The sequence below is a fragment of the Glandiceps talaboti genome, chromosome 1 (genome assembly GCF_964340395.1).
Source record: "Glandiceps talaboti chromosome 1, keGlaTala1.1, whole genome shotgun sequence".
Taxonomy (NCBI): Eukaryota; Metazoa; Hemichordata; class Enteropneusta; family Spengelidae; genus Glandiceps; species Glandiceps talaboti.
In genome coordinates, this window is record NC_135549.1 from 22434105 (window position 1) to 22453178 (window position 19074).

At 35.3% G+C, this 19074-nt stretch overlaps 1 protein-coding gene across 1 annotated transcript; it reads left to right on the forward strand.

Annotated features, from left to right (window-relative positions):
* Positions 1-6923: 6923 nt before the first annotated feature.
* Positions 6924-13296, forward strand: LOC144438327 (NXPE family member 3-like). The gene is made up of 5 exons (XM_078127402.1): positions 6924-7043; positions 7834-8135; positions 8854-9402; positions 10757-10806; positions 11573-13296. The coding sequence occupies exons 1-5, from the start codon at positions 6945-6947 to the stop codon at positions 12304-12306; spliced, it is 1734 nt and encodes a 577-aa protein (XP_077983528.1). The 5' UTR covers positions 6924-6944; the 3' UTR covers positions 12307-13296.
* The last annotated feature ends 5778 nt before the right edge of the window (positions 13297-19074 follow it).

A 19074-nucleotide genomic window follows, 5' to 3' on the forward strand; every position in this document is an offset into this window, starting at 1 on the left:
TCACTGCGCACACTCAGATGATACAACGAAAGGTATGACGGGATAACACTGAACCACGTAAAAAACCACTGCACTGTGCCACATGTACATCATGACGAAGTGCAGTATCTGACGTAATTTTGAATTTTTTTCCACATGCAAACATGCTGACAGTGATATGATTATAATAACTGGCCAGTGTATGCGTTTGGGCCATATTTTTTTTATTTCATTTTTAAGCTTATTGAAAAATCTCTTGTTTTTTGTTCGTTGATTAGTAAATCAATATTCATGTTTCCTTCTCTATCACTGTAAAATGCATTCAGAAAGGGTATTAAACTGAATGTTTACTATACCATGAAGGAAGGTAAAGTTTAAAGGCTATGTCAAACTTGCAGAGTACTTGTACTTTTTCTTGTCTTTTTTTATGAGTGTAAGCTGAATATATAAGCTTATGTAGGCCCACTCTTTCTGTTTGTCTTGAACTCTTTAATTTTTTAAAATATAAATATGATATAGATCTCCAGTAAAACAGTATACATTATCATTGAATATATATATATATATATTGTTTGACAGAACTGGAGACCCACCGATGAAGAGGAGCTCAGTCTCTTCGAAATATTTGGGTTAGAATTGTATGGTTCATGAAATTATTATATATATATATATATATATATATATATATATATATATATATATATATATATATATATATATATATATATATATATATATTATTTATTTATTTATTTATTGCATCCCTTTCGTATCAGTGGTTCACTAAGATTGTTAGGAGCAGCACTAAGAAAAAATTAAAATACATACACTACTAAAAAGACGAGTAAAAACATAAACAGGAATAAACAACAAAATAAACCAAAGTGAGGTAAGAAGATTGATAAAACGAAAATAAAAATTTATGCTTCAAATGTTAGTTGTCAGAAAATCTAACTGCTAAACTATTCTATATTAGTTTTTACAAAATCTTTTCTGTTGTCAATAAGGTATTGTTTGACTAGTCTATCTATTTGTTCACTCATTGTAGTGTTTCGTATTATCTAATAAATAGAGTAGTTCTTTCCCTTGTTTAAAATTTTGATATAAGTTCAACTCTTTATTGTTGAGTAATAGTTCTTCTGTCCCTTTCATTATTAATTAAGATCCGTCGTTGGGTAGAATGGCTTTCACATATTAAAAGAAAGTGTTCAAGTGTCTCATCAGCTTTTCCACAACAAGGACATGTACAATCATCATTACAACTTTCCCATTTTCTCTTTTTCATATGCAAGACCGAGAGAATATGATCTCAATTGTGACCCTTTAAAATTTCAAAAAAAAGATTTAAGATACTCTTCTGGTTCTAAAGTTGCTTTAAATTTACGGTAATGGGTCAGACTAGATTTTTTTGTCATGTTTTCTTTCCATTTGAGCCCATCATCATTAAATATGAAATGTTTGATTTTATTCTCTGAAAGAGTTTGAATTTGGTTTTTATCAATATTAAGTTCTATCAATACATTATTTACAGTTTTCGGCCAATTCCAGGACAGTTTTGTCATATTTCTTTCAGATTCTTCACTAATGGAATTTATGTATAAATTATTAGTATTGGTCAAAGTTTATATCCGTAAATTTCCAGTTTTATTAAAACAATATTGATGAACAATTTTTGTATTCATAAACATTTTGCATTCATCAAAGTCACCTTGCATCTAGTGATGACATTTGTCTTTAAAGTCCAATCCGTGTAATCAAAACCAAGCAGAGCAAGGGGGATATGTAGTGCCAGTACCCTTAGTATCCTTAAAACTAAATAATCAACAAGGGAAGTGAGATATCTTCTTGAAGGCAGAATTCGAACGATTTCTCTATCATGGTTTGAAAAAAAAAACATTCTTTTGCTGACACTACTTTATTTTTAGTGGCGTGCATTTACTATATCAAAAATTCTCCCTTTTCTCAATTTGACATTTTTCAAAGAAATATTTGCATTTAGGGGTACAAAACATCCGTTAAAAGTGAATCGATTTTGTATGATCATGAGATATCATGAGAACTAAAATGGCTCAACCCCCCTCCCCATAAAAGAATTTCGTTTTTATCCTATATTGAACTATTTGATCTCGCCCCTAAGGAACCGGTCAGTTTCTCCAGCCTGGGGGAAGGGGGGGGGGGCGGTTTATTCTTAAATCGGGCCGACAAAAAGTCACTGACACCCCTATCTGTAAAACCAAAAAGAGGCTGACCCCCCCCCCCCCATCACTTAATTCTAAAACATGATGACACCCCCCACATATATATATATAATATCCACATGACAGGTATTTTTTTTATCTTGACTCAGTGTGGAGTGCTTGACTATCTTGCATCTACTTTATAAGATCCCGGGTTAGCACTATCATAATTATAATTATTGACTACACAGGGTAAATATATTCCAAAAGGAGTTTAATAGCACCTTGACAGTGAAAGGTATGGGAAAGCTTGAGCAGGGAATATGTATATCTCTTATGGGGGGTCCTAGGGGGTCTGCCCCTAGAGCCCAGGACGTTTTAACTCTGAAAAGTAAATTTTGAGACTATTCAGACATTTTCAGAAAATAATTTTCAAGCTTTACAAGACAGCACCAACATGTAAAAAAGCAACTACATAGGGTTGAAATACTTTTGAAATATAATTTGATAGCATCTTGACAGTAAGAGGGGAAGAGCTTGAGACTGAGATATGTCCACCTCGTGTGGGGGGTCTGAGGGGGTCTCCCTCTAGAACCCTAGAGGATTTTTACTCTTAAAGCCAATATTTAGGCTATTCAGACCCTTTCAAGCAATAACTTAATCCATGATTTACAAGACAGCAAGTATCAGAAACTATTCTTTATAACTTACATAGTGTTGAAATATGTTCTTAAAAAGCTAAATGGCGTCATTATATACATGTACATGTAGTAAAGGTCAGCACATCTATAATGGTAGTATCATTGGTGGGGGAGAGTTGGAGATTAAGGCAATTTTAGACTATCTTGAGAAACATTTCACATCTTTAAAAGACAATATCATCTCAAATTAGAATAGGGTGATAATATTTAAGAAAAGTTTAATACCATTATGAATGTAAAAAGGTTGTTGGTGCATCTGATTGTTGGTTGAAGGCATGAGTGACCTCTGGGGTGAGGGAGTCCTTCGGATTTTCCCCCTGGCAGATCTGGACTTTCTTGCTTCTATTAAGGCAATGTTTAGGTCGTTCATAGCCTTTGAGGTAATATTTCCAAGCTTCGAAAAGCTAACGTAAATGTAAGTTTTACATTAGTTTCCCATATCACATAAAAATGGGTCCGTAACATTAGTATAGGGGCATTAATATTACATGTATAGTAAAGTCAGCGGTATGTTAGAAAACTTTAGGTGGTCATACCTAGTGTATAATAGAAACTGGAATCTGATGAGATGTGGTGATTTGTAATGTCAAAAAAACATGTACTGTCCAAAATAGAAAGTGTATTAATCCCTTCTGACAAGTTCATACTGACGAGTAGAACAATTTAGATTAACTTCTTTTATAAACTATCTATGAAGATTACCATTACGAAACCTTCAAGTTCACTTTTGCCCCAAAGTGCAATATAAGTGAAGCATGGTTTCTACATGTTGTATTCCAGATTGAGTCGGGAATGCTATTCCAGACCTTAGTGGCAGCGTATTGTACTGTGCAATGGCCTGCTTTGTGTTTGATTCTTGGTATTGCTAAATCTTCCCTATCACTTTGGCGTGTACCATAATTAATTATGAGCGATCGATGTCAAGAAGTTATGAAATGTTCTCGGTAGTCTACAATGCAAGGTGTCGTGTACAAAAAGTGCAAGTTGTACTTTATGCTGTTTGTATATGTCTAAAATACCAAGTTTTCTAAAGAGTGGTGGAGTATGTGCTGTCCAATTGCTAAAGGTCATGATGTGAACCAACTTCTTTTGAATCAGAAGAATGTCATTTCAATATTTAGGCTGTGCGTTGCTCCATACTTGTCTGTGCCCTTACCTCCAAACAAAATGGAGGGGGGGTGGGGGCAAATGAAGGGTGTGAAGTAGCTAAATGGTTCAAAATTGAACAGTTACGGGGCAAAAAGCTAGATCTAGCACGTAATCGGTTTTTGTCATTTGAAGTGCTAGATCTAGCACTTCGTCAGTTTTCGCCGAAATGCTAGATCTTGCACTTCGCCAGAAAGCAACGAAGTGCGGGACTGTAAACAACGAAGCGCCTCCAACGGCTGGATATAACGTAGTCGTTCGCATCGATAAACGTCACATACTAATACATGCGTCATGTCAGTAGTGTTCCCATGTCCGTGTCTAACATGTCTCGCCGAGTGTCCAGATATATGTGTTTATTTCCATACATTTCTGTTGTTATTTGGTGTGCTAACTCGATAGTTTCTGTGCCCATGTCGGAGTAGAGTTGTTTTTGTAGTATGTATTGTGTATTTCACAACATCTCACATTCCATAATGCAATCTTTTGTGTCGACAATGGCGGTGCCCTCGTCTCTTGTCAAATGATCGACTTGGTGGTAATTTGTCTATTGTTTGAACGGGTTTTGATACCTATTCTTTCGGCACGCGTAATGTTCTGTATGGTATTACGGAATGGGGTGTTTACAATGGCGAGTTTTATCACCTCTAAGTAGTTCTCTGGGGTTTTTTTTATTTGTTATTGTTGCTGTCTGTTATATGTGATTTTTGCTTGAAAGGACGTTTATTTCTCATTATGTATCAGAGTCTCATTTTGGAAATAAATGCAGAAGTAGTCGCCTATCTTGCATGACGGGATGTATTTCAATCATTTGCCTTGTGCTATTATTTCTGTTAGGGAGTGTCCAGATTTTACTTCCAGGGGGACCCCGGAGGATTTCCCTTTTTCCTTGTGTATTGTTTTCATGCCCCCCTACAAAAGCTTGGTAAAAATTGATGCCCCCCCCCTGCAAGTTCTTGATTTTTTTCCATGCTCCCATAGACTTACACACACACATACACAAACACACTATGTATACACAATGTACATATGTATGTATGTATGTATGTGTGTGTGTGTGTGTGTGCGTGCGTGCGCGCGCGCGTGCGTGCGTGCGTGCGTGCGTGCGTGCGTGCGTGCATGCATGCATGTATGTATGTATATTATATCATTAGAAAGGAAATTTTCTAAGCTTCCCAAATATATATTGGATAATACAGTCCGTGCTTGCATGTGTCATATGGAAGACAATGTGTTACCCCTACCCTCAACCTTTCGACGCCATTCTGTGACGCACATGTAATTTGAAATCGAGGCCAAACAGGTAGTGCATCCCAAAATTTTCACTGTTAACATTTTGTTTCTCATTCAGTAGACTCCAATGAACAAAAAATACCTATGTTGGAGGTTTGTGGGGGGGGGGGGGTGCACGGTAACCCCCTCTGGCCCATGGACTATATGTATGTATGTATGTATGTATGTATGTATGTATGTATGTATGTATGTATGTATGTATGTACAGAGAAAATAAAAAAGCTGTTCAACATCTCAATTTGTTTTCGGTGATGGGCAATACATTGTATATTCTCATGCGGCCTTCACATATCAGTAAAATGGCTGCTATATTACTATACACACTTTGTTTTAATATTATTTAAGGGTGTTTCTTTATATTTTCTAAATACACGTGACCTAGTCTAATTCCTATATGTATGTATGCATTACAATTTACTATGATCATCTCCTCTCAGATGATGGTAGCAATAGTAACAGTTACACGTACATATAGGAACTAAGTTACATTTAACCATGTACATTTGAGTCAATCCCAAATTATATAATATCTTATACAGTGGTTTACTTGGCTCTGATGATGCATACATGAGTGAATTAGATTAAACTAAGCTGTTGCATATCCAACTAGCACTAAAGGAATGAGCAAAATTTATGACAATGGGAAGGGGGCTGAGAAGTCATTGGGCCATCAAAATTCTGATAGTCTGAAATTGTGATTTGTGGAACCAAATTATTGCATATCCACAATATATCTTTCAGCTTTGCCACAGCAAACTCCACTTTATAGTGAAGTGGACTCTTGAACATTCTAACAGGCTGTCGTTGAATTAGCAAACCAGAGACCATACATATCAAAATACACACATCTACACCTCGCCTTAATAGACAAGTCACCAACAAACATTCATCATTGTTGAGTGCAGTGTCAAGAATTCGTAATTACTGTGTTTGGGTTCAGACATGACACTGTCGCCAAACTCGATAGAAATGTGGGTGATCGTGTATATATGTCTCCATAAATAAAAATCGAATGGAACAATTCCCATCCCAACAAATTAAAAAGTAAAAAGCTACAATTACTCATCACAGAGAGTTTAGATAAAATATATGGGTTAGTTCTATTACATTTCGTCCAACTCTACAAATATAGAACGTTGAACGGAAATTCTCCTTTATAGACTCTCAAATCGAATGAGAAAACAATGGCTAAAACTATACACATTTAGAAAAAAATATGCATAGATTTTAGAATACATGCATTTTATGCAATTTTATGGAATTTTAGATTTTGTTATTTTGCCCATTTTTTGGCGATTTCTAGCTTTTTGGAAATACTATGATTCCCTTTTTGAATTCGTTGCAATGTAGTCTATTCACATGCAAAGCTTCGTCTGGAATATATGGTTACACTGAAACTCTCATTACTCATTCGTTACTTAACATATATCCGGACTTAAAACTCCTTAGTGAACGTTGGATTTTTTGGTGACAGCTGATGGTATTATCACCAAAAAGTAAACATTTTTAATTCGTTTGTGCATACACCTATCACATAGGCACACAGCTACTTCCAGTGCAGAATATTAAATATACGTAGCGCAAATATAGTAGACTTATTTATTGATTCGCATAACAATATTGATCGCTGTCGTGTTATCTGGCCACCATGATGCCGTCTTCACAGAATAGGATAGGTTCAAAAGGGAAATATATTCTATTCATAGTAATCGTGGTGTTTGTCTTATATGTTGCATTGGAAAGCACGGTAAGTACACAAACTTTTATTTAGCCATTGTATCCATTAGGGTAAGAAAGCTTGTACTCGCAGTCTTTACTTTCAACAGAAGCTATTTACCCTACCCACAGGCTGAAACAGAACATCATCAGTCTCGATAAAGTATTGCAAGTTCCTTTTAAACATGTGTATGTATATATATATATATATATATATATATATATATATATATATATATATATATATATATATATATATATATATATATATATATATATATATATATAACTCGGTGAGTATCAATCTGCTAAGACAGTGCTCTATACCGCAGTGGCAGAGCGTAATAGTTTTGGTAGTACTGGAACTCTTTCTTGGTTGTAACTCGGAGTTTTACGCATTGTGCGATCATCAGACAACTCTGTCTGATGATCGCACAATGCAAAGTTGTCTGATGATCGCACAATGCGTGAAACTCCGAGTTACAACCAAGAAAGAGTTCCAGTACTACCATAACTATATATATAACTATATATATATATATATATATATATATATATATATATATATATATATATATATATATATATATATATATATATATATGCTCATTACTTGAGTTTACACTCTTTGTTTCCATATATCACTCAGTAAGCACAACATCAACAATTTTCACGTACTTATGTTACAAACACATACATGGTATAGTGTTGAGCAGAGAAAGCGTTGGTTTATTTAACAAATAGCCAACATTCATAGACATTTCTTATCCATATCGAAACTTTACAACTAATTTTTACAATGTTAATATCATTCCTTCCAGACAATGACAAGGAGTGTAGTGTCTCATACACAAGGTGTCAAACCACCAGTACAAAAGTTTGCAGACTCATCTGCCCAAACGAAACAAGGCTTACATGTTTTTAGGGAGAAAGAGCCAGTCTCTAGCGACGACATATTTCCGTACATAAATTATAGTCACTTTGGGATGGACTGGATTAGCATCATTAAGGAATTTGAGTGGTCTTACAGTAACTTGAATCGGGGTGACACCGTTAAAAAAGAATTAAATCCATTTGAAGCAGAAATCGACTCCTTTGGGTTAACTTCACTCTCCAAATCAAAGTAAGAAAAATTTCCTTTTTTGTATTTTAAGTTTGCTTCATGACTACGACAACTTGTTCGATACACCTGAATATACTAATTTCTATAATTTTTAAGTTGTTATCTTCTGTGTCTGTGATATGAATTATGAGATTGCCTTAATGTTGGAGAGATGGTGAATGAAGTGTATATTTAGTGCCATATTATCAAGCCATAAAGACAAATAAAATTTTGAACTAGCGAGAATTGATTTCATAATGTTTTCAAATTATGGTGTTCTATTATCCTACGATTCTATCTATTAAATTTGTCTGTCTGTCTGTCTGTCTGTCTGTCTGTCTGTCTGTCTGTCTGTCGGTCGGAAGGTCGGTCGGAAGGTCGGTCGGAAGGTCGGTCGGTCAGTCAGTCAGTCAGTCAGTGCTTGTCTGTCTGTCTATGTGCATGTATGTATGTATGTATGTATGTATGTATGTATGTATGTCTGTCTGTCTGTCTGTCGTCTTTCTTTCTTTCTTTCTTTCTTTCTTTCTTTCTTTCTTACTTTTTCTTTCTTTCTTTCTTTATTTCTTTCTTACTTTCTTTCTTTCTTTCTTTCTTTCTTTCTTTCTTTCTTTCTTTCTTTCTTTCTTTCTTTCTTTCTTTCTTTCTTTCTTTCTTTCTTTCTTTCTTTCTTTCTTTCTTTCTTTCTTTCTTTCTGTTAGTAGATCCTATCCTGAAATGTCACCATTTTGTACTTCAGGTTATCACTAGTACAAGACAACGCCTTCAGAAAGGGTGATTACATTCAAGTCATCATGGAAGCCTATGATGAGTATGGTAATAGACGCTTACGTGGAGGAGACTTTCTACAAGGCTTGATGACCAATGAAAAGCTTGGTACAAGAACTGGAGGGAGGGTATTTGATTATGGGAATGGCACCTATAGTATATATTTCTATGCTGCGTGGAAAGGGGATGCAACCATAGCCATCCATTTAGTACGCCATCGAGAGGCCATCTTATACCAAACGTTTTTAAATACCTTTGAAAACAAGCGTCTCGGGTTCCAGGCAAAATTCACTAATGGTGAACTAGCAGAAATAAGAGATTGTACTATAACTAATGGACTCGGAATTTGGAAGGATAAATGTGGTTTTGTCAGTCCTTCGTCTTTAGGGAAAACAGCCTTTATTTGCGAAAAGCCCGAGAAATTGTCGTGTGAGGACTTAAAGAGCACCACTCATAACCTCGGTGACATGGTAATTAATACAGCAAGGGATACCGAGGGAATGTCGTATCTTTTCGAAGGGTAAGTACAGTCGTAGTGAACAGAATATTTCGAATAACAACTCTTATTGTCGAATACTGTTAAGCACGAGATAGTTACAACTGATAATATATCAAGTCAATATTGCAGTAAAAAATAATAAGACCAGGAATAAAATAAAACGGTACAATGGGCAACCTAGCCATTAAATTGGGTAAAAGGATGAATTGTACCCCTTTCTAGACATAGTGGACAGATGCGTTGCAACAATAGCCCTTATCTAAAATTAGGGTCAGCATGGACATTTTACACCTAATACATCATCTAAATGTTGTAGTAAATATTTACTGCTAACGTATTAAAATCGACCAGTTAATACTGTTAAAATAGATGGAAAATGGTAAACCTAAATGATCAGAGATAACCTTAAGGTGACCATAACCTTACTGGAAAAATCATAAACCTGAGATGCACCAAGATGTCCCAGTTATTATGTCAATCGTCCTCTTTTGACCTCTCCTAAACTGCTTTGAATAACTCATTCAGATGTTAATATAATGATATTACCTTAAAATATATAATCGTTATTATTTACCTTATATTCATCTAATACATATACAGCTCTACTAACTCCAATGTGGGAATACTAGGCAACTGCTAGGACAATAAAAGTGACGCAAGTTGCCACCAAACATTAGGAACGTTAGCTGTGTCGCAAACTTTGGTTCTGTTAGAGCAAATTTGACATGCAAATGTATAATTTTGTGTGTTTTGAATTGCTTTAAAGTGCTTTTACCTAGTAAGTGAACCTACAACCCAAATTACAGTTTGACCCTATATACAACTTTGGGAAAGTATTCAGCCTTTCCCTGTGTGACATTTTTAACTGGTGTTTTGAAGTTGAAGATGCATGTTCTTGAAATATGAACGCCACTCCACGAAATAAATGCATTTTCATAAACTCTGAGTCCTAGATGAATGGTCAATTGACAAAAGACGCCAAATTAAAACTATTTTTGCATCTAATGTTCTATCAGTAGTACACTATTGCATCACGAGTCTTAGGTGACATGAATATGTTTCAGATAAAGGGAAAATATTTCTGACTTCTATTAGCTTTATTACTTTCAGATGTATGTTTTAATAGCGTATTTCCCGTTTTGGGGCTTGTTATGCTAGAAAGGATCATATAATATGGGCATTAGCTTCATGAAACCCGCTTGTTTATCTTCAAGTATTATTTTGTTACATTTGCAACTCAGTTGGCCATTTGATGTTTGGCCTTTGTATGTTATTTAACTTTATTTGTAAACGAGTAAATACTGAACACATCCATCACGGGTAATAAGCAACTAATTTAATCATGTGTTTGATTTCATTGAATTTCTTTACACAGAGAAAAACAAAAATCTGCGATTGGAAATCCAATTAAAATTAAAATTAAAGGTAAGCATATCGATTGTTCCTAAAATGTACACAATAAGAATTTCCAAAATGGTGAATAAGTATATGGAGAATGGTGTACAAATATGTAAGGAATAGTTGATTATAATATTTACATGCACATATCCATGCAAAGCTATTTCAAAGCAATGTGAAAGATCTGCAGTATGTATTGCTTTAACCAACCATTGTCTTCAATCAATCATATTTCGATTAGCTAATAATAAACATTTATCTTGACTATTAAATGTATTTGTAATTTGTAATAACTATACATTGTTTATTACTATATATTGTAAATACATTGATGCCCAGAACTGGTCAACGTACATAAATGAAAGCCCAAAACTCCGAACATATTGTACTTTTAAAGTCAGTATTTACGACAGAGAGTTATCTTATAAATTTAGATGAACCACACCTTCGTAATATTCTCTGGAGATGCCGTCTCTCAGCATATAACTTGCAGCCTCGGACTGAAACAGGTAGACACAATAACACACACACACACACACACACACACACACACACACACAGAAGATTTTGTAATTACTGTAAAACATCAGTTGAAGACGAATTTCACTTTTTACTCTGTTGCCCACTTTATTCAGACATTAGACAAAAATTCATTCCATTGTATTACGGTAACCAGCCACATCTTGATAAGCGTACAAGACTTATGAAAACCACCGATATTCAGACAAATATTTCACTTGACGAGACACCTTGATTTTTATGTTGATCACATTCCTTTATTATTTCATCCCAGATTCTAATGTGACACCAAAACCTCCGACATGTGGACCTGACCTACCGGTTCCACTGTCCAGTGGTTATTGGAAGGACAACCTGACCTTTGTACCTTTAATGTGTCGCAGTCAACAATGGCAGAAAGAAGACATGGAAAAGTGTCTATTGGGAAAAGAAGTATATATGTATGGAGATTCAACCGTTGGCCAAATTGAATCATGTTTGAGGGCTCTTAACGTTCTACCATCTGAGTTATTACAAAGGCAGTACCTTTTTCTCAGGGGTGGCTCTCCTATACAGTATGTTGAGGGTATGTTTTTTGAAGGTGATTACATAGATAGAATAAGAAATTGCACTGCTGTTACCCCCGTGGTTGTGATGAATTTCTGTTTCCATTTTGGTTCCTGGACAACAAGAACTTATTTGGATAGAATCTTTGGAGCGAAATATGCCATTCTCCGACTTTTCAAACGATGCCCAGAATCTATTGTCATGATTAAATTAGCACACCCACGAGATAACGCTGACAGTGTACAGAAAGTTCATAGCTCTAACTACAGATTTCATGACATGAACAGAATGATCCGTCGGGTCTTTGGTGGCATTGGTGTCAGCTTCTTGGACATCTGGGATCTGGTATCGTCCCATATCTCCGAAAATCAGGTCCACATGCCTGGCCCCGTAATAATGCAAGAACTTCATCTCATGTTATCGTACATTTGCCCAGAAATGGTGAAGAAATTGTCATACTGAAAGACCATTGTCTGAAATTAGTCGTATTTTCGTCACCCGATATGGGAGTCATATCTTGTTGGTAGGATGCATGATTGCCTCTATGTAACTTTAATTAACTGTCAGTAAAAGACAGCTAAACTTACTGTCACAACCCATTATTTCTTTCCTTCTGTTTGGTACTGAAAATCACATTAACATTCAATCTTAATTACAAATCAAAATAAACCGTCTCAATTATAACTTAGTGGATTTTATGCTCTCCGGGGATTTGTCTTGTCTCAAATCGATGCGTGGGTGGTTATTGGCAAATGGCATTCAATCAAGTATAATGTTTAGGTAACAAGAAGTATTGCGAACCATTAAATGTTGCTGTAGTAATATATGTAGGCAACGAGGGCTTTGTATTCACAGTAATATATTCTACTGCATACAGATTTGAAATTGACTGGGCTCTCAGAAACAAATATCAATTTTGTCCAATTAAGGTGGGGGGGGGGGGGGTCTGAGGCCTAACTGAAAGAACTAACTTCATTATCCTACACTTGTGTTACGATCAAGAAATATCATATTTGGAATTTTGGCATATTTTACCTAAATTTCACCTCTGTACTACTTATTGACAACCAGGAGCTAACAACAGCATGATCAAATAATATGTTGATTTATCTACTAATCCTGTACTAATTACATTTATCTCTAGTAGCTAACAAATGTCAAGTGTTTTGATATAACATATATTAGTACTTGTAAACAAGATAACTTGTTGATTATCGAATTCAAGTTAATACTTAATTTTCCGATAGCGTGATCAACATTTGTCTTACACGTGAACAATTTACATATGGCATGATCTTAAATCTCAATCTTAAATATTTAGATGGCAAGTTCACCATGTCTTCTAGAACAATGAATCTAGGTGAGGGATCATTTATGTATAGCAAACTATGTTTACAATAATGACATCACCATAATTTCAAGGTGACAACTAGAACTTATATGTGAAGGACATGGAGAAATAAACTTTACTCTTAGATTTTGATTACAACTCAACTGTTGGTGTGCGGTGTCTCTCTCTGCCTGAGTGCAAGAGCGTACGTGTATGTGACGATACCTAACAGCTAAGCTCGTAGAACCTGGTACCCAAGAAAGACAATTAGAGTGGAGAATAGTTTACGTTCTGTCGTGCTACTCACAACTACCATACTTGGACACTGAAACGTTATATTAAGCAACCCCTAGACGTAACACTAGCATAAGTGCAAGAGATGTAATTGTTTCAACCATGTACTGCACATTGAATGTACTGGGTTTTCTGTTTGTGGTATTTTCTTTTGTGCTTTGTGTGTGTGTGCTTTGTGTGTGTGTGTTTGTGTGTGTGTTTTCTACTTTTTATTCCATTTCCAACCTCTGTTACACACTCTAATTTGCTGCGAAGTTTGGAATTTTTACAACCTTTACATCAGTGAAATCCTACTCCAGAAATGAGGTAATCATACCGCAATTACTTATTTTGTAAAATGGTATGCAAATTAGGGTAAGTAGTGTGCACAGGTTTCGCGCGCAGCATATATTGTGAAATAATATGCAAATAAGGGCAATTGGTATACACAAATTTCATAACAAATTTTGTAAATGATGTTGAAAAGAGAGTAATTGGCATGGTGCACACAGATCTCAAATTTCGTGAAATGGTATGTAAATAAGGGCATTTAGTATGAATACATATCATACTGAGATAAAAGTAATTGGTATGTATCATTAAGGAACTAACAAGGTGTAGAAATAGCCACGTAAATATTAATTGAATAAACGGTTAAATACGAGTCGTGCTATTGTTAAAATACAGCCATTGATAGCAGAATATTAAACAAGCAGACATAATGTTCTGTCAGCGACACGTGTTGCACAGTAAACTCAAAGTAATAATCTCCCCATAGTCTCATTTAGAAGAATTATTCAAATTGAACAATGTAGAGGAGCAAAATTGATGTTATGTGATACCACTTCTGTATTTCAAAGTACATATACATTATATGTACTGTATTTATTTGGTATAGGAGAATAGTCTGCTGTGACACTTGAATAGTGATTAATGCTTGTTGTGACATTCCAATTATCACATGTGCATATATATACATTTCATTTTATTATTTACTTTTAATTTTCTTTTACGAGCACACGCATATAATTATGTATTTATTTCCTTTCGATATGTTCACCTTTTAAAAAAAAATATTTGTGTCTGTTTTTACAAATTATTTTTCTTATAATATATTGATGAATTGTAGCGCACAGTGATTGTTAAATTTTCAAAATGAAACACAATATGAGAGAACCCAAAGACCTCACAATGGATAGTAGGACTTACAGGAGTTAGTTTTGTGAGCGATGAGGTGTATCCTGTTACAGTTTCATAGTTATTTGCTAGATCAACAATTGTGAACGCCGGGAAAAATATTGATTCTTTTTAAGTAAACACAAATCTGTCCTGAAAGTGTTTAAGTAGGGGAACAGGGGTATATCCATAAAAATAAATACAACTGTTTTCAGATTTGCACAAGGAGATTATAGGAATACTCATTTGTGTTATCTCATCGCAAGTACCGGCTTTACCAATTTTGGTCTCACTATAACACGAACACTCTTATTCAACTCGATTGAGGTGAAAGCCAGTGCCCCGTAGCCTGTTTGCTCATGACTTTGAAACTGTACTAAACGTTAAGACAGTAATGTATCGCTTTACTACATACCGCGGGAACTGTGCATCAACCTGTACATTGATACATATCGGATAACATATTTTATATTTCCAAACATTTACAGCGCTTTCTTGGGCGTTATCTTATCTTTACTTTAATTTATATCTTAGAAATACTTCCGTCTCCTTCCATCCTCGGAGCATTACAAAATTACACGAATCCAATACATGAAGAGTAGGCACTAGCAAATAAAGTGAAACGTTTGTTTGTTTACGTGCGTGCGTGCCTGCGCGCGCGCGCGCGTGTGTGTGTGTGTGTGTGAAACATTGTCTCATGAGTGAAACACCAAGCCAACGTCATTTCTCCTTTACAAGCAATGATTGCTATGATCTTTAAACATCATGGTGTTTATTTTATTAGTACTTTATTTCTGATGTTATATTGATTAGCATCTAAATTCATAGTAACAGTTATTCCAAAGTGTTTACTATGTATGATACTTTATTCACATATGTACAAATGGATATAAGGATCAGTTACACCTTGATGAGGAGGTGGTATGTGAATGTTTACAGCTACAATGATGTTGGCTTGGTGTTTTACTCGTGACACATGACATTTAATACACATCCAGACAACTTCTAATGCAAAAGAAACAATGACATAGGCACCGTGCAAAGTGGTGATATAGAAGTAGTGACGTTGAAAGGTTGATTATCAGTTAGAAAAAAAACAACTGAAGCCATTAAAATCATCGAGTCCATGTGTAATGTTTTTATTAGAAGCCTGTTTCTACTACATTGTAAAAGAATTACAATGCTTATCAGGTGTTCAATGTGATTGGGCAAAGGATCCTGTTGTGTTTATTGTGTCTTTGTTATTGTTAATCTAGAGTTGAAATATGTCTAGCTCTGTGTTAAAAACGTAATGTCCCATGAGTGAAACACCAAACATACATCATTCAACTGTAAGTCAATAGGACCACCTGGTACGTGAATGTGTATTTGTGGATACTACATCCCATCAAATTTTCTGAATTTTCTGCATGAGTCTCGAAATGTCACAGTTTGTAATGATACATCTTATCCTGGGAAAGGTTCTTTTTAAAATTGCTACACTACTAATTATAAATTAGTGTCATAATTATAGTGTTTAATGATAAATTGTTTTCTGTGAAAACATACAGTTCTCTATATATGTTTGTTCCTCTATAATTCTATGTTGCCATGCATTTTCGATTCGTAAACTATCTATGAGGATAGGGGTGGACTACCCTTCCTCGTTATACTTCAAGTCCGGAGATTATTCTTTTCCCCGTCATAGTGACTTGAGTATGTCTAACTATCAGTTCTGTTTGTCAACATATTGTTTGTGGGTGGATTTGTTTCCTCTTTGTTTTTCACATCGCCGGGCTTGTCTTGAGGTGCTCATGACCGCCATCATTCAAGTCGGTTCGCGTTTTATCTTCGTCGTTACTAACTTCTATTTGTTAAAGTTGATCTTGCACGTTTCATTTTTTGCTGTTATCATTGACTCTTTCCATTCCACAACTTTGCTCTGCAACTTTTTGTACAGGTTTGTTTCAAACGGTGTTTCTAGTTTTCCTCTTATCATATGTTTAACAACTTTGGTTATAGCTAGACTTTTACAATTGTAGCGTGATTGCGCTTGTTGGTATATTTCTTCATTTTAGCTTTTGTCATTTCATCCTTTTCTTTTATGGTCGATTGTGTTGTTGTCATGCCAAAGTATGTTGGTAGTTTGATGTGTTCAGCTGTCGGTGGATAATTTCTATGGCTGCTGGTAGGTCAATCGTACAGTGTGGTGTGTACAGTTCTTGTTTTCATGGTTTTCTGTCGGAATGATCGAATGGCTTTCTCTAGCATGGGCACGGATCTGTCGGCTTCGCTATTGGATCGGAGCTAGCATGTGTTATCTTACGGTGCTTGAATCCCATATATTCTGCAAATTATGTGGGTGGTTTCACTTGGGTAACAGCAACACAGCAAAAAAACTAACCACCCCATCAATAGATAATAATCGCCGCTCCCTAACTAAAAACTTGTCAATCTAAACGTATACTAAACGTAGCTTTGGTCTTGTAGTCAGATGACCATCTTCTTCCTTGATGTACAGGAAAAAGAGAACGGGGACAATAGATGTGACATATGATAACCGACTTGCAGCTTTCTTCTTGTCGGTGATAAGATTTTAATCAGGTTTATTTTATAGGTATTTCATAATATGTAGCCCAATGAATGTAACTGTAGTTGGAAAGGTAAGCCAGGGTGTGTTAGGTATGGTAGAAGACATGCCAACTTATTCATGAAGAAAGTTCATCGTGCAAAGATCTTTGAAGGGAGTTGTTGCATGACTAATAGTTGAAGTTGAAGTGGTCGCTATTGGTCGCCCCTTAACTCATGCAATCTATAATCATTATCTACTGGTCAAAATCACCAGCATCACAACACGGAAATCAGTGAATTCGAAGGTACAGTTTCACTACTTGCTATTAATTTACAATACAGCAACTAAGCTACTCGACGCGAATATAACACAGAATGTCCAACGTAATGGACAACATATGCATGTAGAAAAAAGTAGTTGTCTTTACTTTTCTCACAAGCTTTTAATATAGAATGGAGGGTTGCTGTAGTGGTCCATGTACTCGAACACAGTAACGTCACAGTCATATATAGCTAGTACCAATGCAAAACAACGTGGATTCACGCATGACTATGAGGGCGCTGTTCGGCTTGGACAAAATATAGAGACAACGCGTATGTAAATCACTTCCTTTCTTTTCTGGACTCAATGAACACTTCTCTTAAAGTAAATTTGTAGTGAGTAAAGAATTCGGAAAATAAAATCGAAAGCTTCGTTACAATGCCAGATTTGTAAGTTTTAATTATCCATGTCCATGGCCAAAATATTCTCTAAACAAGTGCCAAAACCCAACATACAATTATTTTCAAGTTTCAAAGATAAAATACATTTTGAAACGTGAGTTTGAAGTGTGTCATGTTTTATCAAATACATACATCTTTAGTCTTCGGATTTTAGCTAATGTGAAACACTCACGATAGATGTTTTGAACATGATTTGTTTTCTACTTGTTTGCTGTGGTTTGATTTTCATTGGCCAGATGAATGATAAATGGGTACTTATTTTGGATTTTTAATTCTTAAGACAACCCTACTGTGTTTTCTTACTTGTAAAAACAATGTGAAATAGCATCTACCAAGTCCGCGTTTGTAACCCAGTAAAATTGCAAGTAGCTAAAATCTATGTAAAATGTTTGTTATCGTACGCACAATAAGAAACGCATTTTTAATGTTTTTCAATTTATTAATTTACACACAAGGATTTAGTATATGTAGTTTAACATTATTTTCCAAGTATGAAACATAGAAGAGTTGTTTTATGAATTGAAAATCCAAAATAAATACATGCCTATAGTCACTTGAATTGGTGGAGGTCAAAAACTTAAACACATGTTTAGGTAATAAAGATAATAATTATAAGTTTCATTCAGTATGTATATATCATTAGCAAATAATTATTCTTCACCCAATATCACGACTCTTTATCAGTTCGTCAACTGCCACCAAAATAAGAATGTCAACGACTTGATGACAAACTGGCTTTGGATTTAGCCTCAGTATGCAGTAACGCAATGCTGTTAGTATTTATATTTCTTGATGCAGTTGTTATCACAGTCTGCGACGATAACATGTCCATCATCTGTCACAGCCAATCCATGTGGTCTGTTCAGTTTATCATGTTGACTTTCAATGGAACGGATTAATTCACCATCATAGGTCAGTACTAGTATTCTGTGTGGGTCAGCAGTTCCTTCATCAGCTACTAGAATATGATTTTCACGGTCTACAGCTATACCATTGCAATGGTGTAACTTGTCTACATCTCCTAGGTTTGTTATCTTCCTTACCATCTCTCCAGTCTCTCTGCAGATCACTATCTGACCTGCTACGTCACTGACAAGAACGTCATCATTCTGACCAGCTGTTACAAAGTGTGGAGCACCCAGTTTACCACCCCGTTCTTCTCTACTACCAATCCTGAT